Raw genomic sequence first — 27,576 nt, 5'->3', positions numbered from 1 at the left:
ACTGAAATTCATTTCGCTCTGTTAGCTTCTACATCAAAAACCCCATCTAGCTTAACCTTCAAGAAAATGTTCCTTATAGTAAGCTTCATGACAAACTTAAACTTTTAAGACTCTGAAGTTCTCCCTGCCAGCTGGAACTATGCAAGGCCTTGAGAGCATTTGAAAAAGGTCTTAGAAAGGCAGTAAATTAAATTTTCTCTCTACCTGTTTAAACTGTAGTGTCTGGTCTTCCTTCATAGCTCTTTGGTGCTGTAATCTTTTCCACAGCAGTTCCTGGAAGTCCCTTTGGGCTGTCTTACAGTATCTAGTATTTTCACTGTCGGGGAAATGGTAGATTAATTTTTCCTATGTCTAGATGTATCTGTCATCACAGCTTCTCTTGTATGCCAGTTGTCAGAGTAGCAGCAGTAAATTGTGAAATGTCTGTGCCAATGATAGATAATGGTGCTTCAGTAAAAATAAGACTCCGCATTCACTGAACAGAAGTTAATGCTGAGATCTTCAGCCTGTCCTTTTGAGTTTAGATTGTTACACTGTTTTTTAACTTAACTTTTTGCTTAGTCCCTTAAAACAGACTAAAACTCTAAGGTACCACCCATCTTTATCATCTAAGGAGAATTTTCTGTGCTTCCTCTGTGTGTCTGTGCTGAAGGAAATTCAGATTTCAATCTGCACTGTTGTTGTATTGATCAAGTAAATCCTGGAACTGTAGACATACTGTAGCTTCTGCATAAAGTACCAGACACTTTTGCTAAGTAGTGGAGTGCAAGTGTGTGTATCTGGAGGGGTGCATACAGAATGCTTATTCTTAAAGTTAGAAGGTTGGTTTCAAAGTGTTAGCTTTTGCATTACTAGAATTTTTCTGTTCGTATGAACAAAATGATGCAAGCTTACTTAAAACTGTCTCAGAAACACGTTTGTCAAAACTTGGACGTGTCTGGAAATTAATTGCGTTATACTCTTCTAACAGAAGGAATCTTGCTCTAAGGCTGCAGTCTGCTGTTATAGGTGGCTACAACCTAAAAATACTTGTGATCAGTATAAGCTGCTGTTGGGTGGTGTGGTGTCATCAGAAAAGTGTGCCAAGACTGGCTCATAGAGGCAATGTTAACATTGCTTGAATATGATAATGTTGAGGAAAATAATATACCAGGTAGAAAACTTAGCATGACAGGATATGGGAAGATGATATGTCTTCGCCCTTTTCCCAGTTACAACTTAGATCGTAGTATTTTGAGTTTATGTCTACTTTTAATCTGATTCTTAAGTATATAAGCTGACATCCAGCTTTTAGAATCCTGCATGCGTCAGTGAGAGTTAAAGTCAAGACAGTGAAATACATAGTGCTGTCCTTTTACAAGACATATTCTGTTGCTGAATGTGCAAGTTAATTCTCATTGTCTGAGGTTCCATAATACAGTTTTAGTTAATTTAATGGGTTCCCCATTTCCCTCTGTATCGTTTTCTCTGCTCCATCAGTTTTGCTCTTTTCTCCCTTTCCTCATGCCTGCCCTGGAGCTTATTTTACTCTTATTTTGCCATAAGCCTGACCTCTCAAAGAGGGAGGGTTGTGGTTTGTTTGGTGGTTTGTTTTTTGGTTTTGTTTGTGGTGTTTCGCGTTGATTTGGTTTGTCATGTCGTGGCTTGGCTTCACTGTTAGAGCTAAGTTGGGTGGTAGGTTAGGCCTTATTGTCAACTGGGAGGAGTGGTAGAGGAAGAAGGGAGCCAGATGGCTGTTGACAAATTGCTGACATGACTTGGTTATATTGCATATGACTATAGTGACTGGTTAACTAATTAGTACTTAACATAACAACTGTACTTGGGGAATTTAGTAATTGCCATCTAATTGGGTAGTCTGTGTTTATGGGCTTTTTGGTGGTGGTAGGTTTGTTGTTTGTGGCTTTTTTTTTTGGTTTGGTTTTTTCTTTCTGTTGGCTAGGACATCCAGGCTGGTCAGTCCTGGCCAATAATAATTGCTCCACAGGGGTGTTGCTATATTTGCAAAAAAAGGGAATGAGGGCTGGCTGAGGAAGAATGCAGGCAAGTTAAGTATAATTTCGAAAACCTGGGCTTGTCTGTGCCCAGTACAGGTCTATATGCAGATAGGGACCACCTAGTGTTTCTTGAAGTAGGTAATGAGCTCTGGTAATCAGGGAAGGACTGGCACTGATGACACTTAAGGGAAATCGCACTTGATAGTAAGAAAGAAAACTGAGGCAGACTTGCTGCATCTCCCATGTGCTACCTTGCAGGAAAAGGAGCAGCAGCTCTTACTGGTGGTATTAGAAATGCTGTGTTCAAAAATAAAAGAATCAGCTCCCAAAAGAAGAAAATCATAGAGAAGTTTTTGTCTCTAATCTATACAAGGTCATTGAAGAAAGAAAAGTATTAATGTTTCAGACATGTGATGTTTGTTTTTAGTGTTACCAGTGATGAACATGGTTGAGTTGATGCATTTTTCTGCTGGTGAAATGCAAAATACAAAATTTTATAGCGCTGTTACTGTTGATTTGACAGCAGCAGGAATACTGAAGTTTTCCTTCAACATCTGTGATGTTTGAGACTGATGCAACTATAATACTTAGTATTTTTTACTTGTGTTAATAATGCTTTCATACCCTGCAGGAGTGTAGGTAGCTTGTATAGTCTTCTGATAATGCACTGCACATTGGATCATGGTGATTGTTTCTCTGGGACTGTAGTAAAGCTAAAGTTAATTTTACAATTTTGTTTGCTTTTTTGACTTATTTTTAAGCCTGTGCCATCCAGGACCTTGCCCTTCATGTCCAGCCTTTGTGACAAAAACATGTGAATGTGGACAAACAAGGTGAGAATGCTTCTATTATAGAAACAAAATATATAATAATAGTTTATTGAAAGTTTATATATTAAAATTTTTCTTTCTTAGTTTATCAAATGTTTACAGAACAAAGTTTGTTCTGAGCTGTAACTCTTGTGTGCTAAAATAACTTTGAGAATTTTATATTCAAAAAAATACAATGACAATCTTTTCAGAAAAAAACAAGAATAGAGTTGTCTGTGTGTAAAGTCAATTTATGGTACATGTAGCTGAATCATTCAGTTTATTTGTCTATGAGTTTATTTGATTTTGAAATCCTATTCCAGTATTTATTTTATTTTATTTTGTGGAAGACACAAAGAAAGAAGTGGGAAGAAGGTTCACACCTTTTCAAATTGAATGGAATGCAATGCAATATTGAGTTATTCCATTCCAGAAATTATAATTTCAAAGGTAACACATATATTTCTGGGAAGCTGTACCACTAACAAGAGAGGAGTCTGTAGTATATTCCAGACTGGAAGGCTATTTTTTTCTTGCATGTTTGATGTATATAGAGTCATTGCCAACAGCAAGACTGTGCTGCCCATACTATCTGTGATCTCTCATATTCAGTTGTTCTGAGTCTTTAGAGTCCCTGTTCTAGCTACCTAGAACTGATAATAAAATGCTTGACCTGTGCTCATTTCCAGAACTAAAACAAATAAAAACCTAATTCAGTTTAGCATTTAGCTAAATTAGCATTAGAGCATTAGCATTTTTGCTCTAGAAAAAAAATATCTTTTCAGAGTCTTACACTTATTTCTGAAAGTTTGAATGTACTGTTAAGTGATCTTAATTTTTCAGAAGGTGGTATGGGTATTTCTCTGGCTGTATTTGTAGTTGAAAGCACTTTGTCTTCAGTAGAAAAACGTTGTAGATTACTGAATTTTATTTTATGTGGTAACATCACCACTTTTTTTTTATTCTAGCTATTCCTTGCATTTAAAAGTTTAATAGATGCAACCAACTTTAGTTTATTGTTTTTTTCCCAGGTGCCAGCTCCTTTCACCATGTTACTGATTGTTGTAATTTAATAATGTAATACTGCATTTAATACTTGCTTCTAAATAGCATTTTTTTAATATGCGCTGTATTAGCATCCAAGTTGTATGATATGGCACCTCTGAGTTTAAGACTTTTCGAAGTTACTGTTCCAAACATACACTTTACAGCTGTTGTGTGAGGCCAGCCAGAATGGAAAAATAGGAGAACTTATTGTTTTGTCCCATTTTTTCAACAATTAATTAAAAAAACTGAACTCTTAATGTAGACTGACTCACTCTTAAACCCATATCCCTATCTTCATTGTGCTCAGCGGACTTAGACATCTTTCCAAAGACTTAAATGATCCTATAATAGAAATCCCTGTGCTTCTGGCAAAATGCATAACCATACATTAGGTTCAAGTTGGTGTCGCTCTTTCCTTTCCATTTTGTTGAAATAAAGTTCTGTAGACTCATTGCAGTGATACATGTCCTACTTCTTGAGGGGTGGGAGAGGGTAAGTAGGGAGGAAAAATAAGGGGGTTATTTCCTAAAAACTATTTCATTAAGTTCTGCTGCCTTTCAAAGGCTTTGGCATTTTACTGAAAAAGTATTTTCCTTTATAATAAATGCTCTATAGATACTAAGGTACCTGACAGACTATGGTGTCATTTCTCTACAGTCATTCCGTTCGCTGTGGCCAATCAACAAAAATCCATTGTTCTAATGTATGTGGAAATACTTTAAACTGTGGTAAGCACAGCTGTACTCAAGTGTGCCATGGAGGAAAATGTTCACCTTGCCAATTAACAGTACAGCAAGGTAAGTATTGGCATGCCTTGTGTATATCCTCTCTATGCTATGAAAACAAAGGGTGAAAAAACCAGTACCAAGAGGCAAGTGCTTTATTTTTACTTAACAAAACCAAAATCTATTGCTAGAATATTAAAAAAAAATGGAAAATGTGTCAGCATCACTGTACATTTAAATAGGAATGTAAACATGAATAGAAAGAATCCTGCCAGGGTGATTAGGCTGTTGGTGCATGTGCTCTGTTAGGACAGGCTGGTGGTACTGGGCTCTGTTAGCTTGGGAAAGCTGAGTAGTGGCCTTTGAGTAGCTGATTGGAGGTACTCGAAAGGCTGCAGACGGGCTGTGCATGTGGTGAGGATGAGAGAGAATGAGCCCAAGTTAAAACGCTGTAACTAGCTATAAGGAAAAACTCTTTCCTTGGAAACATGCAGGTTTTCAAGACCCAGCTGAATAAAAACCATTGAGTATCATGGCCTGATCTGATTGCCGACTCTGCTTTAAGTAAGGGCGTTGGGCTAGCCTGTCACCTGAGGTCCTTTCTGACCTGAACTGTCTTATGATCCCACTTAATCTTTTACTATAATTCTGAGACTTGATTAAACAGTATGTGGAAGAAGAATAGAAAGAGGTATAGGAAAGCACATTTCAACAAGCTACTCGTGGTTTCTGTTAAAATTTTCTAAACTTGGTCTTGAATGTAAATTAATTTGTCCAAGTATGTGTACCAGTATACAAATAAATTTTTGTTGAACAGTTTATATAGGAAGTTGTGAGTTAATTTTCTCAACTTTTAAGATAATAATCAACTTGTTATGTGTACTGCTTTAATAAGTAGGCTTTTTGTGCAGATAGTACTTCCCCTTTAGTTTTATCTTATTATCAAAAGAAATAGAAAAGGAATTCAAACTTCTGTAGGACTGAGAAACCTCTATTGCTGAAATAAATCTAAAGAAGAGCAACTTCATTATCCTTCTGAAAAACGACTGTAATAAATTTTCACATTTTACCTTTTTATATTTGCGGTACTGCTGGAGGTGTTTTGTCACTGACATTCTCTTGTGTTTTCTATGGAATATGGCTTTCTTTCAGTGTGTTACTGTGGAAGCACTTTTAAAGAAGTGTTGTGTGGGACAAAGGAAGAATTCTCAGATGGATTTGGGAATTTCTCATGTCAGAACATATGTGGCAAGTAAGGTCACTATAATTTAGTGACTTAGAAATATTTATATTTCTAAATATATATATTTAGAAATAATTTAGAAATAATATATAGAAATTATAAATATATATGCTTATAAATAATTCTTAAAAGGCCATTTTATTCACACTCTGTGATTGTGATTCTCTTAAATAATTCTCCTTTGTTTGTTTGGTTTTTTTTGGTTTTTGTTTCTTTGGTTTTGTGTTTTTCCAGAAAATTAAATTGTGGGAGGCACAACTGTACGCAAGTATGCCACCCTCAGCCTTGCCAGCTCTGTCCACGACTTCCACAAGTAGTGTATCGCTGTCCCTGTGGTCAGACTCCTCTCAGCAAGTTACTGGAATTAGGATGTGTTGAACGTAAAGTATGCACAGACCCTATCCCGTCCTGTGGAAAAACATGTGGCAAACCTCTTTCTTGTGGTAGCTATGGTAATTAGAACTTTATTGAATCAGAATATTCAAATTACCTCATTGTTTAGAAAAAAAAAAAAAAAAGTGGTCCTTAACTGTTTCATTTCAAGAAGTAATTATTTGGTGATCTGAGGTTTTAACTGAACTGAGTGTAAAAGCCCCTGCAGAGCCTGCTGTCTGGCTGTTTGTTCATAATACCTTAAAATGAGAAAATAATTTTTTCTAGGAAGCACTAACACTAGCTAGCCTTTTAAATTTTGTTTACATGCACCTTTGCTATACTGGTAGAGGAACAGACCTGTAGGAACTTCCAGAGAGCAGCATGCACTGATGTCTTTTAAAAGCCCACCTAGATCTTTGACTCTCATGTGGAGGATGGTAGACAAATTACTTTGTTCAGATGCCTGCAGTAAACGCTCATTTCCTGCTGCTGTGTGTCACAAAGTAAGTAGTATTGAAAAGTTGGAGGAAGTTATGTGCAGACACAACTTGACACTTGAATGAGTGCATTAGATAATTCAAGTGTGTTTAACGGTGAGATTGTACGAAGCTCCAGTTTTACAGGCTACATATTTAGTTGTGATTTTTTAGACTTTAGAGAGGAGAGAGGCCAATGATGTCAAGACAACAGCTTCTTATTGACTGATCTGTTCTGTCAGTCCAAGTGCAACAAGTAGAAAGGGAATGAGTGATTTAGCTTTTAGTTCCATTTCAGTTAACCTAGTAAGTGAAATATGAAGGTATGCATAGTAAGTGATTCTTTTGGGTGGAAAAGAAAGAAAAACTTATCTGAAAATTCCTGGAACTTAGGTAAGATAATATCACACAAAATCTTTTTTGTTTTGGTTTGTTTTTTTCTATATATGTAATATAAAAAATACTTAAAATGTATGCATTTTCAATGTTAATTGTAAACCTGAAAGTCAGTCTGTTGACTCATGATTAAAATGCTGAAAATAATGACAAAATGTTATGCACATTTAACTCAAAATAGTGAACTTGTTTGGAAACCCAGCTGCACGTAAGCTTAGTGTCTTTGACCAGTGATGCTCCTAATAAATATGGAGTACCAGGTCATGGATTTAAATTTTTTTATTAATTATTGATCTTTGTATTTTCATTTTGCTAGAGTTCGTTCATACATGTGAAAGCCTTTGCCATGAAGGAGACTGTAGACAGTGTTCTCACACATCAAATATTTATTGTAGGTGTGGCTTCAAAAAAAAGGTGAGTGCATAAAACTTCCTTACTTGGAAACTGGTAATCTTTGTTGATTCTTTTAAAGCTGTGGGGGGAAAAAAAAGGAGCTGAAGTTGTCCAGGAAAACAAAGCTAGAAAGTCTAAGGAACCATGCTTCTTAGTTGCAAAAACCTTCGTTGTATACTGATAGATGCTAGCTAGATTATACTGTGAAGTGCTAACATAAATTTCTTACTGTGAAGGCAATTCTTGAAGTGTTTTTGCAGCATTTACACAGAATCATGTTTAAGCTGGCTGCGAAGTCCTATATTATCCTGCATTATTTATATAGCACAAAGAATTGTAGTTTTACCAAGAGTAATGTAAACTGTGGGAAGAAAGGTAGTTCAACATAAAAAGTTAAATAAAAATTTATATTAATAGCTTGTAGACTTGTAGAATTTTTTAGAAAGAAGATGAAGTTTTTACTGGTCCCCATTCTTTGCACATTTATATAGTGACCTAGCAGATTCTCAGCAGTTGTTATAAGTAGTGTATTTTTAAACTATGCTACTTTCTGTCATAATAGCTTTGAAATCTTACTATCTTGAAACTTACTAACTTTGAAACTTACTGAAATGGTTACTATCACAGGAGCCTTGATGACTTTTCTGACCTGTTATATGTCATTTGTAAGTAGGGATGGCTTCTGAATACATAAGTTTATAAGTACATAAGAATGAGGCTTGCTTGAGTTTGGAAGTTTTCTCCTATCAGTGTGCTGAAGGTAGTTATGGGGTAGAAGGCTTCAGGTTATTGTTCGAGGCCTGAAACTAAGTAGTGAAGTTTGGGTTTTAGTTTGTGTAGCTTCTCAGACACCAGAAAGCTGCTACTTGAAAAATTATGATCAACAGTGATAATTTAAATGTCATTAAAAAAACGTGGTGCTCAGAAATGACAACTTAGAATGTCAAGTTGTGATGACTGAAGGTTCAAATGTAGTTGATAATCTATGTTCTTTTCATCCATTGCCTTTCGTTTTCATGTTGAGGTCTTAAGTCAAATCTCATGATCAAAATTTTACCTAAACTCTCTCCCCTCCCCCCATATCAAGTCAGACTTGCGTTTTTGGAACAGCTGATTAAAGCACGTATTTGTGTCCTGTCAGTATTCTCTGGGAGAGCTGTTTTGGTTGTTTTGTATTCCTCCATGCAAGCTTCTAGTTTCTTAGGACAAACCTGTTTCTGTCACTTCACAGTGTTATCTGCTGAAATGAGTGGGAATACAATTTTATTTTCATTCGTATTGGATCTCTAAGGGAGAAGTACCATGTTAAAAAGTTCTTTCTTAGAAGGATTCTTTCCTAGCTTTTCTTTAACTTTTGCGTATGGAAGTGTTATACATGTAAAAACTGAGTTGATCCTTCTGTACCGTGTGACTCGGTATTTTCTAGATAAGTAAATTTCAGCTGTTTCATCTGTTTTAACCTAATGGCTCCTTCTTTGTTTCCTAGGAAGTCCCATGTGCTCTTCTCAGAAATAAAGGTACAATATTATGTTGAATAAATACTGTGAGAGCGGTGAGGCACTGGCAGAGGTTGCCCAGAGCAGCTGTGGATGCCCCATCCCTGGCAGTGCCCAAGGCCAGGCTGGATGGGGCTGGGAGCAACGTGGTGTAGCAGAAGGTGTCCCTGCCCAGGGCAGGGGGCTTGGACTTAGATATCTTTAAGGACCCTTCCAACCCAAACCATTCTATGATGTAATGTGAAATTGTTTTTAAAACAATACACATTTCATATTAATTTGGGGTTTGATTGATGGAGTTGGCAAACATCTGGTCAGTATTGCTTCTTTAATCAGTATTTCCATGTGGAGCTTGCCACCTTTTGAGATGCTACTACTTTCAGGAAGAGGTTTGAGATAAACCTCTTTCATTTCTATACATCTTTTGCATAAGGAAAGACTTCTTCAGCATTTGATCTCAAAGATTCCAGACGAGCTGTCTGTTCCCATTTGAACAGTTTCTTCCGCCACCTGCCATATTCAGTAGGTTGCCCCCTACCATCCTGCATGTCTTTGGGTCAACTTGCACAGCTCAGATGCAAAATTATGCTTTTGCTCTGCTCTTGTCCAGCTTCCTGGGGAAATACAAGCTTTAGTTCTGCTTCACAGTTTTATGCTGCTGGTCTTTGCATCTGAGCTTGGTAGAGAGTTCCCATTTGACGCTTTTTGGTATTCTGGATGTCACATCTAAAATTCACCTCAGTGAAGTGTTTATTTGATGGGCCCCTGTCATACTGAGGTACTTATTTACAAGATACTGAAGTAATACGCATATTTCCTAATTTGAGCTTTTGTCTATGAAGACTATGTTTTTCAGAATCCAGAAATGATTGCTTTTGTCACTTGTGGATAGTGATACGGATGTTCTTTGTCAGCACTGTTTTCCTTAACATATCAGCAGTAGTTGTATTTAGCTGACTTTTACTGTCTTACGAATTTGAGCAGTCTTAAATTGGATGTTTGCGGTACTCCAGTGTATCAGGATATCCTGTTTGCTGTGTTCTATTTTGCAGAGTTTATGGTGTAAAGAGTAATGTGAAATAAACTGGTTTCATGTATTCTGCTGTCCAAAATCCTTTTGAACATGATTTTGTTTAAAGGAAGTCAAATGTTCACATGGGGGGTTAATGTGGGAGAGCAAATACTTTAAAAGTTTGCTTGCTGACTTACTCTGTATTAGTCTCTTCTAGACCATGCTCTGCTGCAATAGCCTTAGCATAATAATGTGATTGCAGCTTTTGTTCTTAGCATAAGCAAAGACAGAAGTTATGACCGTTTCTTGGTTTGTTTTTCTTGTTTTCATAGCTGCTATCACATTCATGTGTGACAAGCGATGCAACAAGAAAAGATCATGTGGACGACACAAGTGTAATGAAGTTTGCTGTGTGGTAAGTTTATGTGTGGTTTTATGAAATTGTTCATTGTAATGTGTGTTAAAAGACATTTTTGCTTTTGTATCTTTCCATTTTTGTGCATCTTCAGCCTCTATTTGCAGTATTGGTTGTGCTTGGAAAGTTTGTGTGCATGTACATTTATTTTGCAGCATTTCTTTTATGGTTATCACAATTGTAAAACTACGTTCCAGCCTAAATGCAATTAAATGAGTGTAAAGGTAGTTTTTGTCAATGCATTGATTCCAGGGAGAACGGGGAGGGGAAGGATATTACTTAATACAAGAAGCATAAGCTGTGATGTAGCTATGTCTGCAACAGAGGTCTTAACAGAATCCGCTTTAAAAATTGTGTATCCATACAGTGATGGAAAAACTGTATAGATCAAGCCTAAGGTATTTGTTGCACCATACAGTTTTGTCAATTGGTACATTATGACCTCACAGAAAAAAACCCAATCCTAATAGGATTTATATTTTAATTTTACTTTTTCTTTCTTGCCTTCCCTTAGGACACAGAACATAAGTGTTCTTTGGTTTGTGGTCGTAAACTCAACTGTGGGCTTCACAGATGTGAAGAACCTTGTCATCGGGGTAGTTGTCAAACGTGCTGGCAAACAAGTGAGTTATCTGCAGGAGTACCTTATTTCTTATAAGTTATAGAAATTTGTTCACTTAAATGGTCAGAGTTGGACACAGAATGTGATCAAAATTGACCAGAACCTGAAGAATATGCAGTTGATTTTGATTCTGTTTCTTCATAAGAGAAGGTTATTTCATTGCAGATGAGATTACTAAGCGTTGGATTTTAATAGTTAACTATTTAAAAGTGAATTATATGAAATATATTTAGTTATGTATCTTGATCCAGTAATCACTTAAAATATTTGAGGAATTATGCAAGGAAAACAAAAGCAGTTTAGAAAGGTAATTTCTAAGTTAAGGGAGCTCTTGTTTAACAATGTAATAACTGCTAAAGTATGTAGCAGAATTTTATTTGCTTAGAATTCAGACTTTCCTAATGGTACAGTAGCAATTCTTTTCTCTGGACAGGACCATCTGAAGAAATAAGAGATATCAGTCGTGTGTGTCTTAGAATTTCTGGTCACGTTCTGGATGGTGGAAATTAGTACTGAATTAATAGAAATAGATTGACAGCCAGCAGGTATTGATTTTCTTAGGACTGTTGAACTGTTTTAAGGATTTAAGCTAGTGCAGTAGCTTTAGACAAGTGTTAAAAGGTGTGCCAGTTAATACACTAGTTTTCTACAACTACGTTTTATCACTCGATGTAGAGGACCATATGTTGATTATTTTGCACCACTGTAATAGGTAGATAATAATACATTTTCTGATTTTGGCCTGAAGCAGACAGAAGAATGCTTCTGTGTTTCCTTCTGCTAGCAGAACCTTTAGTTGATCTGGAATTTCTTCATGGGTGATGGCAGTTTTAATTTTTTTTTTCTCTGTTTCATATTCTAATACAGGTTTCCCTTTTCTTATGTAGATAAAGCTTATCACAGAAATCATAAGCTGCTTATTAAATGCAATTTGTTAAATTTGGGCAGAAGCAGCCCTAAGTGGATTCTTCAGCTTGTATCCATCCTTCCACTTAGTGTTTGCTTAAGTAGTTTGAAAATTTTCTTTAAATCCATTGCCATTAAGTCTTACAGCTGTGAATTCTAGGTGTGTTTTTGCATCTGCTGTAACCTACAATAAAACTGTGAGTGGAATGTTTCTGGAATGGAATATAAAAACTCACCTGTAGTTCCCCTTTGGCTTTCATCAAATACTGTCTTTTCTCTAGTACTTCTGCAGTCACTGGTGGAGAAAAATGAGTCTCCTCTCTCAGAAACTGGGTGCAGCTTTGGAACTGCTCACTGGGATGTGGGAAAGAGGATAGTGAGATGCTGAAAGTGCAAACCAGACCTCATGATGTTTGTGTAAAGGAGAGGGACAAGTATGTTTACAGCTGGAAGGGTCTTAGCTGCAGTAGTACATGTCTGTCCTGTTTCAGATGAACATGGGCATAGTCAAAGCACTCCATTTTTATGGAGGTCATGTTTTCTTGGAAACATGCTGGAAAAGAGAAGGCAGTAGGGCCTCTAAAAACCCCTCAAACTAACCCAAAAAGATTGTGTCCAAACATTTCTCTTCACAAAGCAAAATAGGAATCAGAACGTCTCAGAGGTCCTGTTAGTAACTGCTGCTATAGTTCAGTCAGATTGCATAGATTTTTCTAAAGGGGGGGGGGGGGGGCTGTCCTTCACTGGATTTTATGGGTTTGATCTTCAACTTCATTAAACTTCTCTGCGTTGCTGCAGAGGTTTGTATTTCACTGTCAGGCCTAAGATTCAGATGCCTGTCTTAGCCTGGGGAGATCTAAGGTTTGCCTACCCTGTAAATTTTTCCACTGTTGTATGTGGTGCAATTGAGAGGTCAAAGCTTCACTGCTGAAATTCTGCAGTGAGGCCCTTTTCTGAGCACAGGAAAAGCAGCTCACTACTCAAGGAGCCAGATACTTACGATCATTTGGCTTAAACCTTTGTGTCCCTGAAACCTACCGTTCTGAATCTGTCCAGAGGTAAATCAGCTAAGCAGTATCTTCAAAGATTTCTTACCTGCTTTCCCTGGATGCTGCTAGTTGAGATTTCAGAGGCATACATGATTCTGACTCTGTAGCTGATGCGGAGTGCTTCCCAGCACTAAGAAGTCCATCCTTGACTCTGATCCACCTGTCTAGCCATCACTCTTCAGTTGGGTGTATCAGCCATGTTATCATTTGCCATGGCATAGTCAGCTGCAAGCCACTTACTGTTCAGATTGGAGTTCTTGCCCTGCCTCCATCTCCACTCCTGGTTTTACTGGGAATGGTAATGCACATCAAGGTGCAGTACTAGGTTGCATCTACACCTCTGTGGTTCTGTGTGCTTCCCAGGTACTTTACCTTTCAAGTGTCATTGCCTCAGTGCTGGGAGGTGAGGTCCCTTTCTATGCCATGGTGTCTATACACACCCAGTCTACTTCCAAACAGCAGTACATCTCTTGGGGAAAATAAATGATGTCAGCATTAGTCAGGGTTGGTGTTTTGTTTTGTAGGTTTTTTTGGGGGGCGGGGGTGTTTGGTTTTTTTAATTTGTCAGTTGTTGTATTTCTACTGTGGATCAGACTTCTCTGCACTCACCATTATCCCAATCAGTGCTACTTAAGGAACCTTCATTATAATTAAGATTCTTTACTTACTGGTTCTCATCAATAGCAAGCAGCCAGTGTAGCTGTCTAACACTCAGGTCTTCCAGGGACCTTGGTCTCTGACCTTTCATCATCCTGGACTAAGGAGGATCTGTGGCTTTGAAGCCCGGAGGGTTATAGGTTGTTTCAAGACCTGCAGTGAGGGACAGAAAAAGACCTGCTCTTTCTATGCTTGCTTTTCACAGAAAGTCCATGGATGTTCTGAAAGTTCTGCGCTTTTCCTATTACTTTCTAGCTCTTCCTTCTAACCGTTAACATTTTGTTCTCCCTAGCACTCTTATTTGCTGGAGTTTATTGTAATTGAGTCTCATTAGACAAAAATTATGATCCTTTGTAGTAACTTTTGCACTCTAAGATACATGGGTAAATGACTAGGACCTGGCCTGAGACTTAGCTGACTGAACAGACCATAAAAAAACAACTGGATGGGAGAAATTTCTGAACACAACAAAAAACACAGCAAAAAGCTGACAGAAGTTTCACAACCATGAGGAATGGATGGATTTCACAGATGTTAAGGGCAAGCGATGACTGAGCTTCACAGGTGATTGGAGAAGGGAGGTACTGGGAACCTTTTTGGGAGTGGACTGTTGCAAGGCCAACAGAATTAAGTAGTTGTGCAATGCTGGGATGACCTAGCAAATGATACTAGTAGTAGCAGATTTAGGTACAGATGTAGCCAAACTGGGACCAATGGGGAAAAATTTACTTTGGTAGATTATTTGGGAGGAATCAAGGTGGATGCATGGGAAAATGGAGAGAATGGGTGATAAAAGGTGCCATTTGCACAAATGAAACTGCTGGTTCAGTGCACATCTCTGACAGCCCTGGGCACCTGGTGACAACTGTCTGTTGTGTCCTGGTTAAGAATAAGATTTAGTATCTTTCAGTGTAATCTCATTTGCTATTCTGAAGTCTAAATGCCAGCAACTTGGCTGCAGATCATGGGAGCACATAGTCTAGGCTAGCAACTGGAGAGATCGGGCATACAGTATGCCAGCAGCTGGAGAGTGGGATCACAAGTTATAGGGGCCCCTTGGTCAGGGTGCTAGCACCTGGAGAGACCGGGGCTGTGTGCAATTCCCTTGTTAATTTGATTAATTTGTTAATTTGTTAATTCCTGTGTATGCCTGGGTAACTTCCTAGTGAACTTGCTTCAAGGCTAGACTGACTGGCTAGTAGGAGATCTGACTCTGGAAATACCCGAGGTTTCAGCCAATACTAGGTAAGGGTTCTGTCGTGGTGTGGATGTTAGACAGAGCCTATGCTTGTATTTGAGATCCATGAATGTGGTGTGCATGTGCATCTAGAGGGGGTGTGTGTGTGTCCTCACTAGTGAACCTCAATCCTTATGAGCTGGAGAGGAGGAAGAGGACTTGACTGTTTGTATTCCTGTTCACGTGACTCTTGTTCAGTTGGCTCCGTGTTAGTCAGTGCATCCGGTCATGCTATTGTCACATATGGATTGTGTGTCTTGTCTCTCTGGAAGACGTGTTCAGTCTTGCTGCTGGCTGGACTTGAATATTGACCCAGCAGCCATCATATCCATGGAAGTGGACAGTAGGAATCTCTGGGGTTTTGGTGTTACCAGATTTTGCTTTGGTAGACTAGGAAGTAGGAATCTTGTGACTCCTAGAGTCAGAGAACTTACTGAATTCAGCAGCTCCCTTAACACACTAGTCTTGTCTTCAGGTTGGAGTTGTTTTGTTTTTATTGCCCCATTATTTTCTTATCTTCTCCGTCGTTCTGTCTTGTTCTTCCTGATCCACTCTCTCTGTTTGTTTACAGACCAAACATACTCTCTTTTTGTTCTCACGCTTTCTTCTATATGACTTCTGATAGTATTTTTGTACTGTTCTGTTTTTCTAAGGATTTATGCTTGAACTGTAGTTTGCTTTCCAATCAGTCTCCCTCCCAGTTTCTTTATAGTCTGAAAACCAGCAGTGAACTGTATTAATTTCTGTGCAGTGTTAAATTTTAGTTGGGATGGTATATGTAAGTATTTCTATTCTGTTGTTTATTTTATCACCGAGATTTGGAATCTTGTGATGACTTTAAAATTTCCTACATGTGGAAGGTGGGGGGGGGGGGGGAAAGGTATACTGTTTGAGACAGAACTTCCAAAACACATAAAATAAAGTTGGTTTTGAAGTATTTGGACAAATTATGAGGATCCATGTAATACCAAATTACATAAGTATACAGAAGAAATCATGGAAGAAGTCGACAACTGGTTGCCTTTTGGTAATTTTCTCTGGAATCTTCCTGGTACCATGTGCAGGGCTTGGCAAAAAAAAAAAAAAGTCTAACCACTGGTCTGGAAAAATGATGGCAGGGAGAAATTTGGAGCACAAGATTTGGATGATGTGCTTTCTGAAAGGGAATTCAAGAGGTACCTCCCCATTTTTAAGTCAAGGATAGAACAGCAACAGGTTTCAACTTGACATGAACATCTCTCTTGCTCAAGTTTAAAACGGTGCTGTCAAAGAACTGCTCTCTAAAAGGAAGCACAATTCCTAATGAAGTGATCACAGTCCAGTTTTCTTACAGGAGCCACAAAAGTTAATAAATTCACTTTATATCAAAGTGCTAAATATCAAAAATCAAAGCTGGAGTAAAATACTTGCATGTTATTTGAAGATTTCTCATAGAGGACGAGTGCAAATACATGTAACCATGCTGATATATTTGACTTGGTTTTCAGGTTTTGACGAGTTAACTTGTTATTGTGGTGAATCTGTGATTTACCCCCCTGTGCCCTGTGGCACTCAGCCACCAGAGTGTAAAAAAACGTGCACCAGGCCACATGACTGTGATCATCCAGGTAAGTCAGGCCATTCAGTTTTGCTTGCGTTTTTTATTTTCTTTTGTTTGTTTTTTTTTAATCAAAATGTAGAAAAGTGTACATAGGTCCGTTTGAGAATATATTTGCTTTTTCATTAGGTGCTTTTTCAGTAGTTGTAAATATTTCCAAAAGTCTCTGCTTAAAAACCGACCAACTAAAAACTTGCTGTGAATACTAGTAGTGATACTTCTGACTGGTGAAACATTGGATTTTGTTCCTATCATTATTAATAGTCACAACACATTACATGCTATATTCCAAAGATTAATTTGCTCTCTTGAAACAGTAGGATAGTCTAGTAACAGTTAGTTTCTACATTTCTTGGAATTATATTGGCTGATCACCAAAAATATAGCACAGGTCAAATAGATACGCTTTCTGACAAATTCTGTCTGATAGCACAACTCTGCTTAGAAGTCACAAAATTCTCTGCTATTTAATTTAAAAAATATGGAATAATATTCACGTGAAAACTGCAATCATAATTTTTAAAGAGTATTTTAAAGAACAGATTATCCTTGCATAAAGTGTCATACTTCCCATAAATTGTGTAGTTCTGAAATGCAAACTCATGTTTAATGGACTTCACTGTCTCCTTTAATGCATTTGACTGAAGTATGCTGATAAAACTGTGCTGGCTTTTATATTTCTGTGGCTGCAGTGTACCATTCATGTCATAGCGAGGAGAAATGTCCACCCTGTACCTATCTCACTCAGAAATGGTGTATGGGCAAGCATGAAGTAAGTCTGGACACTTAATGTTTTTGAATACTAAATAATGTTCTGGGACTGTAGGCTTACATTTTTTGCAGCCTCTTTAGAATGGAGTATGTTACTGGAGTTTGAGTTTTGATTAAATCAGAAAAGTGTATCTTTTCTGCTATATGCATTCAGAACAACTGCTATTTTGGACTATGATACAAAGAAAAACTCAGTCTTTGTCGTAAGATATTTTAGTATTCAGATTCTTGTGTGGACAGTGCCAAATGAAGGTGTGAACACTAGAAGTAGTTTGAGATTTGCATTTGTAGTTTTTCATTTTTAGTATTCATCTTTTTTCCTCCCCTCTTCCAGCTGCGAAGTAATATTCCTTGTCATCTCACTGACATTTCCTGCGGACTTCGCTGCAATCAAATGTTAAAATGTGGAATGCACAAATGTAAAAGAATCTGTCATAAGGGAGAATGTCTTATAGATGAAGAGTGTAAACAGCCATGTATTATTCCAAGGCTATATTGTAATCATCCCTGTATGGCTCCATGTCATCCTTCTTCACCCTGCCCGACAACATCCTGCAATGCAAAGGTTAGATACCGAAAGAAAACTCACTGCACATTCACAGGCAAATTTTATGGTTTAGTTGTCAGCAAGTAACAGTTGTGACAAAAAATGGCATGTTTGTATATTGATAGCATGACATTTTTTCTGTAAACTTACAATATTGAGTTTTTCTAAAAAAGCTATTCATCGTTTTTAATTAACCATTTTTCCACTAAAATGGGACTTACAAAAAGAATAGATTTACCTTCCTTCCACTCCTCCATGGCCACAAAAAGAAAAAAGTTTAAAAAGATACTCTTTTGTGTGGTACAACAGGTCGATCTTCAGTGTGAGTGTGGAAGAAGAAAGGAGAGTATGATTTGCTCAGAAGCATCTAATACGTATCAAAGGTTTGTATTGTAATAATTCTTTTAATTCCTTACTGGACTTTTTTTCAGTTTCATTAAACTTCAGGCTGGACTAAATATATCTAATTCACATGCTTTCCCACACTTTTTTGTACTTACATGTATGGTTTCGTTTTTTGTAGTCCCCTGGGCTTTCATACCAGGTATGCTGTACTGGAATACATTCCTCTCTTCACCATTGCTAGTGTAACTGTGGTGGTGTGTCAAGGCTGGGATTTCCCATCTGCAGAACTCTGCTCTACCCACACAGAGCAACCAGATACAGACTAATTGGGCAGTTCCAGGTTCAGGCTTCTGAATGTAGGTGATTACATGTAGCAGTCCATGTGTGAGCTGCTGTCAAGTTTCCCTTAGTGTGTGATGGAACCTAGTCAATACAGGTGATGGAAGCTCAAGAGTGATTTAAAGTTATTCTGAAATAGCAAAATGTATACAGGAGAGCTTTGGCATCTAAATCTTGGTTCTTAATATGCAAACTGATTCCTACCCAGCTCCATTTTCTGTAATAATTTGTCTCTAGATCCTATTTCTAAACTTATTTCGCTTTCTCTCTTATGAGAGAGGGCAAGGAAGAGGAGTAGGGCTTTGGAACTTTTGAAATGAAAATAGCAAAACAGTAATAATTTTTAAAAAAACTTAGTCTGAGGCCTTGATTGAGAGAGAGTCAAAAAATTAAAGTGCAGAGTTGATGGGCAACCAGAGTTCTTCATCCCAGTTCATAGAAGAGCACAGTCACGGATTCTTCCTTTCTAAAAAAGCTGCTTAATGATTTTTTTATTATTATTTGGAACTGCTATTTGAGGGCCAGATACTAGCCCAGCTTAGGATATGCTGCTTTGTTCCTGCTGAGCACTGCCCAGATTCAAATTCTGATAGAAGGTGGTTTAGCATCTACGTAATAGGTGCTTAATACTACCTAATGAGAATGAGGAGAAAAATTTGCTAATCGGGAGCAGTTAAGAACAATTGCAGTCAATACTAATTTGAATGCAAGATAGACTTACAGGAGTAGTGATAGTTTTTTCTTTTTTAGAAAAAAAGGTGTGGGTTTTTTTTTTGTTAAGATCTGTCTCACTATGGGTACAAATCAGAAGACTGACTCAACCAATTTAATTGGACACATACTTGTTGTTAATTATAAACTGGGAAGGTAATGTAATTACAAGTCTAAATTTTTGAAAGTGGTTCTTGAAAGTCAGTGGGAGTCCTTGCTGAACACATACGTATTTATTTATCTACTCAGAGCCCAAGTCAAGAGGAAGGGAAAGAAACGGTCAGTTTAAATCAAGTGTCCCTCTCTGTTCATTCAAATATGTTCATATATGTTTACAAATTACCCTTGCCCCATGTGATGTTAACAAAAGCAGCATTGAATGCCGGCTGAGTTTGTATGGTAACTCCAGCCGTTCAGGTTGCTGAAAGAAAAATACTCTGATTTTGTGGGAGTTAAGTTTGACTTTTTTCCCCACCATCTATGCACTTGGGGAGAAAATGAAAGCCAAAAAACAAACACAACAATGTAACTCTTGTAGTACTACTGTGGAAAGGTCAGCAAATTAATGGGGTATCCAAGTTTTCTTAAAAACATTACGGGAGTGATGAAAAAACTTTGAGCTTTGTCAGTGGATATCAGTGAAAGAATGCCCAAGGGGACAGGAAAGGGAAGAGGGAGTGGAGTGTGCTGCTATATCTGTACACATGATACAAATGATGATGTCACATCATCTAACAGCCCATTACCTAGACTTTGTTGCCCATTACCTAGACTTTGTCACCACCTGATAAATATGAAGCTGATGGTGGTGCCTCTTGGTGCTTCTTGTGTTTCTGTAATATGATTAACCTCCTTCCTGATAGATGATTAGTTCTCTGTGATGCAAAACACAGTCAAACATATTCTTTTATCTGAACTTAACAGAAAAGATTGTTCAGAGGACAGAATGTTCCATTGAGAATGGTGTGGAATATTTCACTAAAAACTTGTATATTTTAGTTATAGGCATTTTAGCAAGAAAATCAGATTGGGAAGGCTTGTTATTGAAGGGAATGATGAAGAATCGTTCAAAAGAAAATTACAATAGTATCAGTAGGCATTTTGCTCTTTCCTTATGACTTGTATCATCCATATTTTCTAAGCGAACTTCTAAGGACTTCATAAATTCACTGTACAGGTTTTAGTTGCACGTGGGTAAGGAAGAATCACATAGAAGTTAAAAGGTAATTAAAGCTATAAGGTTAGCTGTCATTTGAACATTAAGCAGGTGAGACGAAAGAGTATTTGTATTGCCTAGTTTAGACTTGCTTAGAATTGATGCTCTGAAAAATTCGCTGAAGAAGCGTGTCCATGTGTTAGTCTTGCTTCTAGTTGTTTGAGGGAGATGATAGTGTAACTTCTTAATTTACGTAGCTAGTTAAGATTCCTAAAACCGGGTGATGTGGAACTAGTCCCATTCTGTAATCTGATGAGGAAATGGTCAGTCTGTCGTTCATCTTCCACCCGGAGGCTTAATTCTGCAGCTTTATATGCCTTTTCAGAGGTTTACATGCTGTCTCAAATGAAGTCTTAACACTCTTCTTTTTCAGAATAGCTGCTATATCTATAGCCACTAAGTTAACAGATCTACAGCTTGGAGATTCCGTGGAAATCAGTAGGCTTATTACAAAAAAAGAAATGAAGCAGGCAAGGTAAGGAGATGCATGTAGAAACATATTTGAAACCCTTGCGTGTACCTGAAACATAGGCAATGCAGGAAATATGTAATATTGTGAGCAAAATACTACCTAAAATAGGAAGATGTTAAATAGCCTGACTCTAACAATACTGCTAGAAGTATTTTGTAGTTCCTTAGTGGTTCGTGTTTTTTCTTGCATGTAGAATGAGTTCTCTATCATTGACTGGTTTGTTAGAATTATGTATGGAACAATATAATTTTTAGTTTAGAGTTTCTTTCTACCCAGCAAGCTCCTTACAGTTTCTCTGTATTTTTTTCAGATATCTAGACAGTATAACTTTTTGCTATCATCTTCTGTTTCAGCATCCAGCATTACTTCCTGGATGATTAACAGGGCATATTTTCCCCTAGTCATCATCTTACTATTTATAATATTTCTCTATTACCCTTTTTAGATAGAATCCTACAATCATTTAGGTTGGAAAAGACCTTTGAGATCTTCAAGTCCAACCATTTAACCCAGCACTGCCAAGCCCACCACTAAACTGTGTCCCTAAACACCTCATCTACATGTTTTACAAACACCTCCAGGGATGGTGAGTCAGCCCCCTCCCTGGGCAGCCTGTTCCAGTGCTTGACCACCCTTGCAGTGAAGAAACTTATCCTCATATCCAAAGTAAACCTCCCTTGGTGCAGCTTGAGACAGTTTCCTCTTGTCCTGTCACTTCTTACCTGGGAAAAGAGACTGACACCCCCTCTGCCTGCAGCCCCCCTGTCAGGCAGCTGCAGAGAGCAATAAAGTCCCCCCTGAGTCTCCTCCTCTCCAGGCTAAAGACCCCCACTTCCCTCACTGCTCCCCATCAGACTGGTGCTCCAGCCCCACTGCCCATCTCTGGACAACTCCAGCCCCTCAGTGCCTGTCTTGTAGTGAGGGGCCCAAACCAAACACTGTTATTTTCTTCCATTTGTATCTCAGTTTGGCACTTCTGTGTTATCATACTGGCTGGCACTGCAAATTTGCTGTTAAGTCCCAAAACCTCTTGTGACTTAAGCTTTGTGATTTTTCCATTCCTCCTGATGTTCCTCAGGATTTGGAATAGCTTGTCTTTTTACTTTTAAAAGAATTTTTTTCTTTCAACATGCTTCTTTCAGAAATCTGACTTCCTCAAGTCTTTGCCCTTGAAGTCCCTAATTTCTGGTTTTATTTTATTTCTGTTAAAACTCTCCTTTCTTATTTGTGAATTTGATTATTTCAGAGTCAGTTTACGTGTGTTAAAATCTAATGTTCCTTTATATTGTAAAAGTCAAAATAGTGAAATTTCCCGTACAGCTGCTTCATGACTTCCTGTATCAAAAGGTAACTCCAGCATACTTCAAGAACCTTTTTAGTCATTCTCTTCTGGTTTTGTTTAACGTCTGTGAAATTGGAGCACATTATTACAGTCCTTTTGGAACATTTTCTGCATTGAGTTTTAACTCAGTGTATAGGCAAGATGAACTTACAGCAGAAATGACACATGGGAGCACCTGCTCATCCTAGTCTCCAGCTTTGTTCTCATTGGGCCAGTGTGATACTTACAAACAGAGTGGGGCTGGGGAGCAAGGTGAAAGGGGGAGAGCCATACAGATTCCTGCACGTGACTTTAAAGACAGTGATATTAGCACTATATAAGCATGGTATAATAAAGACACAAATAGGAAGCAATAATTAGTCTTTTTTTTTTTTTGCCTACCCTGTTTGGTTCAATTAATTGAGTACTCAAAAATGTACAATATAAGCATTAAATTTTGTCTCTAGAATTACTGTGGAATAATCTCTGCTTTAACCAGATTGAGCTTCAACTACTTTGTTCTTTTTGTATCGCAGTGCAAACCAGATATAAATATACTCAATGATACGAAGCTAACTTCAGCTTCTCCAAAACAAAGTCACTGTTTAAAGCAAACAACCATTTGGCTGTGCTAGAACTCAGCGGGGAGAGTGGGGGTGGGGGTGGTAGAAGGAGGAATGGCCTTTTCAGCTATTGAAGCTGCAAGTCTTGTCATAACAGCTGTATACTTTCCAGGAATGCAAATAAGACACCAGTGTCTGTTGGTGTCCCAGCCTTCACAGTGTGTAATGCAGGCTGTGTTGTAGTCACTGCTGCTCATCTTTCTGTGTGGGCAGACTTACACTGCCCTTTGCTTGGATAGTTGGAATTACCAAAAATGGCTTTTCTTTGTGCAGGTCTTTCGTAATATGGTATCTGAACTGTGCAGTTGGCTTTTATTCAAGGACAGCCAGAGGAAGTATTCTCCTTTCCCCACTCTTTTCAACTACCAAATACAGGGGTGGTGGTGAAAAGAGATGGTGGCACATTAAATAATTATTCTTAAATTTCCAGTTTATTGTCATACTTCAGTATTTTCAAGGTAACTTACAAATCCGTTCCATTTAATTACAATAACAGAATATTTTCTGCAAACTGTGCAGATATTTCCTTTCTCTGTTTCTTTCTCTGGTCCTGCCTGTAAACATTTTATACTCTAGTTTTGTTTCGTTATTAGGGTTTGGGGTGGTTTTTTTGTGGCAGATTTGGCCAGACCTAGGGTAGCTTCTCTAAATTGGCTACATTCCTCTCTTACAGGAGGAGAAAATGATTCTTCAAGCAAATGACTTGGATTGGCTCTTGATCTTAGGGTGCCAACCACTATCCCCTGTAGAAATTGTTTGAAATAAAGGAACTTATATCAACAGAATTAACTCACTTATGCAGTCTAAGGGGCAGAAGTTTGTCACTGCCACTGTGAAGTTCTGGAGAACTCTTGATCCTTCTCTGACATTTCAGTCCCTTAAATTATAAAATCCCTTTCAAAGATTAGACCAAAACCTGAAATTCGTAACTGCTAACACTAGAAGTTATGGGCTCAGCTGAAACAGTGATTTTTATGGTCCATCATAATCCTCCATAAGAATAGCTAACTTTACTCTTTTTTTCTGATGCATAGGAGTAAATGACCTTGTCACATCTTCCTTTACTGATTTTCCATCCTTCCTAGCATCCCCTCAATGCTGATACCAACTGCATTTTTTTCCTCAACGATCTAATTTACCAATATAATACAATCTAGTTCAGAAGCTTTTTTTCTCAGCTTCTGCATGGCTTTGGTAATTGCTGCTTCTGTTCGAGACCTGGAGAAGGTCTTATGTGCTCAAAGATCTTTATTTTTAGCTGTATTATCTGATGTAATACAATAAACTATTCTCACACACTCTTCTTTAGGCTATGATAATGGTATGACACCACAAAGCTACACTTTGAAAAGTATGAGTAGCAGCAGTGATTCTAATTTTATTTTTCCTTTATATTTCAGGTTGCAGTGTGATGAGGAATGCTTAGCTCTTCAGAGGAACAGGTGGGCAATGAACTTGCTTGCTTTTTTCAGTAGTCCAGGTTCAGAAAGTTAATGCTATATGGAAAAAATATCAATCCTTTCCTGCATGACCTAGAGAACTGATAAATGTGGAGATGATTCCTGTGTTACAGCAATCTATACTGAGTGATCTGAGTAGAATATTCTAGTGAAAAGTCCTAAATGAGTTTCAAATGTACAGACTGTACCTTTTACGAGCTGTTCATCCATATTAGTAACCTGTATCTTTACTCTTCAATGACAACATGTTTGGGAGGCTGGGGGGATTTGTGTGTTTATTTTTGTTTGGTTGTGGTTTTGTTATGTTTTGGGTTTTTTTCTTGCTACCCTCAAATTTAGGCGTCTTGCTGAGGCTCTTGAAATAGATGACAGTTCTGATCCTTTTAATATCCGTTCTTCTGGACCAAAGTACAGTGACCTTTTAAAAGAAGATGCAAGGTATGTGTTCTAATGATGAAAAGTGTCATAAGTAAACAGTGTTGAGAGCAAGATGGGAAATTCAAAACAGTACTTGCTCTTGAAAAAAATGCCTGTTTTCTCTCAAACCTTGGCTGTAGGTGATAATGGAGTCAAAGAAGGTAATGTACGCTTCTCAAGACCTCCAAAAGGAGAACCTGAAAAGTAAAAAGTGCCTGATAGATTGCTTTGTTCTGTAATGGGAGCAGATTTAGAATGAGAACATAATTTTCCACCATTCTTCTTACTACAGATCAGTACCTGTACTTCTCACATCTCCACTGCTTCCATACACAACTAACCCCCATCTTGGACCTCTTTGTAAACTTTCCAAGATAAAGACAAAGTGATAGTGAAGTAATGAGATAGGCTCTCATAGCCTGATATGATTTCGCTTCACCAGTCTCTTTTTTTTGCCTTACCGCCTTTATTTTAAAAATAAAGAAATGGAATTAATAAATTGATTGATGCAGAGCTAAGCCTATGCCAGTGCTGACTGCAAAGAGGGCTGCTAGACTGAAACATCTGAAAACAAGGGAATAGGAAGGCAAGGTAATATCAAAAAATCACACTAATAAATGCTACACAATCTGGAATGACAGGGAGGGATCATACGCATTTTTAAACAGATGCTTAAATAGTGTCGTCCAAGGATTTTTTAGTCTTGTGTTTGTGTTTGTAGGCATGACGTTAGTTTTTACTACCTCTAATTTTTTTGAGCAGCTGCATCTGCTCTTGCTTCAGTATCCTAATGATACATAAATTTCATATTTTTGTGAGGAAGTTTTCTGCTTGAAAATCCTTTCTTTACTGATGTGTTGAGACCAGTGAAGATTTTACATAAATAGCCACACAGAATTTAAGAGTAAATCGCCTCTTGTTTTACTTCATATTTATTAGCCCACTGCAATGTAAGAGTTGAATGTTTTCATTGTGGAGGTAGTTTGATTAGTATTTGGACTTAAAAGGGGTATTTTATAAGGACTGTTCTCTTATGTTTGTATAGAATATGCTCTGCTCTACCTCTTTCAGAAAACAAAGCACACATTCTCATTTTCTTACTGTGTTTAATATCTTGTGGTGTGTAGTTGCGCCTCTCTTTTTTTTTTTTTTTTTTTTTTTTAGTACAATCCAATCTCACCTTCCTGTCAGCCATTTTCCACCCATAGCTCAGTGTTCATCTTTCATGGACAGAACTGCCCAGAATCATGCACTGAATTTCGGATTGTCTGGGGTCTGACAGATGCCTTGAAAATTAGACTTAATGGCTTCCATGTTTGTCTGAAAGTATCTTTTCTCAGTCATTCTGCAATTTTACTTGCATTTCCTTTGTAGCCACTTTATATTGGTAACACACAATAAACTAATACACCCAGGCTATTCTTACTGAATCACAGCTTAAAGCAAAAGTTTTTGTTAGTCCTCAAGTCAGTAACTTTGCACATTGAATTACTTGATTTCATTTATCTAGTCTTCAAGATAAATGAGTTTCTTCGTGTATTAACGTAGCTCACTTTACAAATTGCAGACTGCTGCTCACATAAAGCTGTGGCTTTATGAACTTGCTTCCTTGACTGCTCTTGATGATCTTTTATCTCAACAGTCTTGCAGAAGATCTGGGTTTCCCTCTTAACAGCAGGACCTACAAAGTGTATCTGTTACAGTATTTTTTTCAGGTAGCTCGGTGTTCTGTATAAGTTCTGGCAGGTGCATTTATTGTTTGAGCAGGTCACTCCAGTAATGCAAGAGTTCAGGGCTTATGGTTTTCTGCAGAGCATAAGTTATACATCTATGTATGGGATCTCAGAATGATGAGAAATAACACAGCTGCCTTCCTGTGCATTCGGGGTTGCTGCCTAAGGAAGGGGGCAGCTGCCAAAACCATGAGTAGATTCATCATCTTTAGGCAATTCAATGGAGATGATACGTTGTCAAGGTCTGAAAAAAAAAATGCACACCTACAAATCTACAGATGAGAGAACTTGAGGAAGCTGTGAAAAGACTCCTGATTTTGAGCTGTAATCTTTAATTCCAGAACCCTAAAGGTCCAAGATGCTGTACAACTCAAGTAGCAGGAAGATGATGTGTAAGTGCAAGTGTGTCAAGGTAATTTTTCTCCTTTGTAGGAAAATGACAGGAGAAAGAAGTACCAGGAATAGCATGGTAATGCTGCTGCATGATTATCTTGCTGACGTGTTTGTCAGAATCTGACAAGGAGTCAGATGAGAAGTCTCTACGCCGTGCAGCTTTACATTAGAAGATACCATGCTGCCAAGGAGAATCCATCCTCTGACATGGAGATGACTGCATCAGCATGACTGAGTACTGGTCAGGGTGTACGGATCCGCTGGGTGGACACTTCAGCACTGACCTTGCTAAGAGGCTCCAGAAACAGACACAGAGAGCAAGTAAATGCTCAGGTTGGCCTGTTGACATGGAGTTGGAGGGTAGACTGGCCCAAGTATCAATGCCCAGTTTGACAAGGATGGTGCTAAGGCTGCTGTTTAAGACTACTGGAGAAGGAGAGGAGGACATCTGGAATGTCCGGCAACATACAGCTATGCAGAAGAGGATTTTCTTATTTTGTCACTACCTGTGCAAGACCCCACAGCAGTCATATGGACCAGGGAAATCTCAGATCAAATGGTTAATTCTAGAGGGGTCCAGAGGAAGATGGGTCCTTTGTAGGCAGCTGCTTAGCCAGTTTTCCCAGGAGTTAACCTTCCACATGCTGTTGTAGACTATGAAGGCAGAGCCAAGCACTCCTGTGTGTGCCTGAAGGAAGAGGCAGTGAGGGCAGCTTCTCAAGCGCATGACTGGTGAGCTGCAAGCCTGGAATGTCAGTCACTTGAAGGCAAAATCT

At 38.1% G+C, this 27,576-nt stretch overlaps 1 protein-coding gene across 2 annotated transcripts in view; it reads left to right on the top strand.

Moving 5' to 3' along the window:
- The window catches only part of NFX1 (nuclear transcription factor, X-box binding 1), a 75,125-nt gene that overhangs the window by 26,175 nt on the left and 21,374 nt on the right, over positions 1-27,576 (top strand). For both annotated transcript variants that reach the window (XR_005827376.1, XM_040590271.1), the window contains exons 6-20: positions 2,759-2,830; positions 4,511-4,650; positions 5,731-5,830; positions 6,056-6,273; positions 7,385-7,482; positions 8,948-8,978; positions 10,302-10,384; positions 10,899-11,007; positions 16,343-16,462; positions 17,145-17,224; positions 17,558-17,788; positions 18,080-18,153; positions 20,755-20,856; positions 24,198-24,239; positions 24,597-24,695. Coding sequence is in view for 1 of the 2 variants with exons in the window: in XM_040590271.1 (XP_040446205.1) it covers positions 2,759-2,830; positions 4,511-4,650; positions 5,731-5,830; positions 6,056-6,273; positions 7,385-7,482; positions 8,948-8,978; positions 10,302-10,384; positions 10,899-11,007; positions 16,343-16,462; positions 17,145-17,224; positions 17,558-17,788; positions 18,080-18,153; positions 20,755-20,856; positions 24,198-24,239; positions 24,597-24,695 (1,599 nt within the window). In the remaining variant the exon portion in view is untranslated. The remainder of the gene's footprint in view (positions 1-2,758; positions 2,831-4,510; positions 4,651-5,730; positions 5,831-6,055; positions 6,274-7,384; positions 7,483-8,947; positions 8,979-10,301; positions 10,385-10,898; positions 11,008-16,342; positions 16,463-17,144; positions 17,225-17,557; positions 17,789-18,079; positions 18,154-20,754; positions 20,857-24,197; positions 24,240-24,596; positions 24,696-27,576) is intronic.

The sequence above is a fragment of the Falco naumanni genome, chromosome 4, assembly GCF_017639655.2.
Source record: "Falco naumanni isolate bFalNau1 chromosome 4, bFalNau1.pat, whole genome shotgun sequence".
Taxonomy (NCBI): Eukaryota; Metazoa; Chordata; class Aves; order Falconiformes; family Falconidae; genus Falco; species Falco naumanni.
Note: the sequence above shows the minus strand (reverse complement) of the source record. Positions and strands in the feature narration are given on the sequence as shown.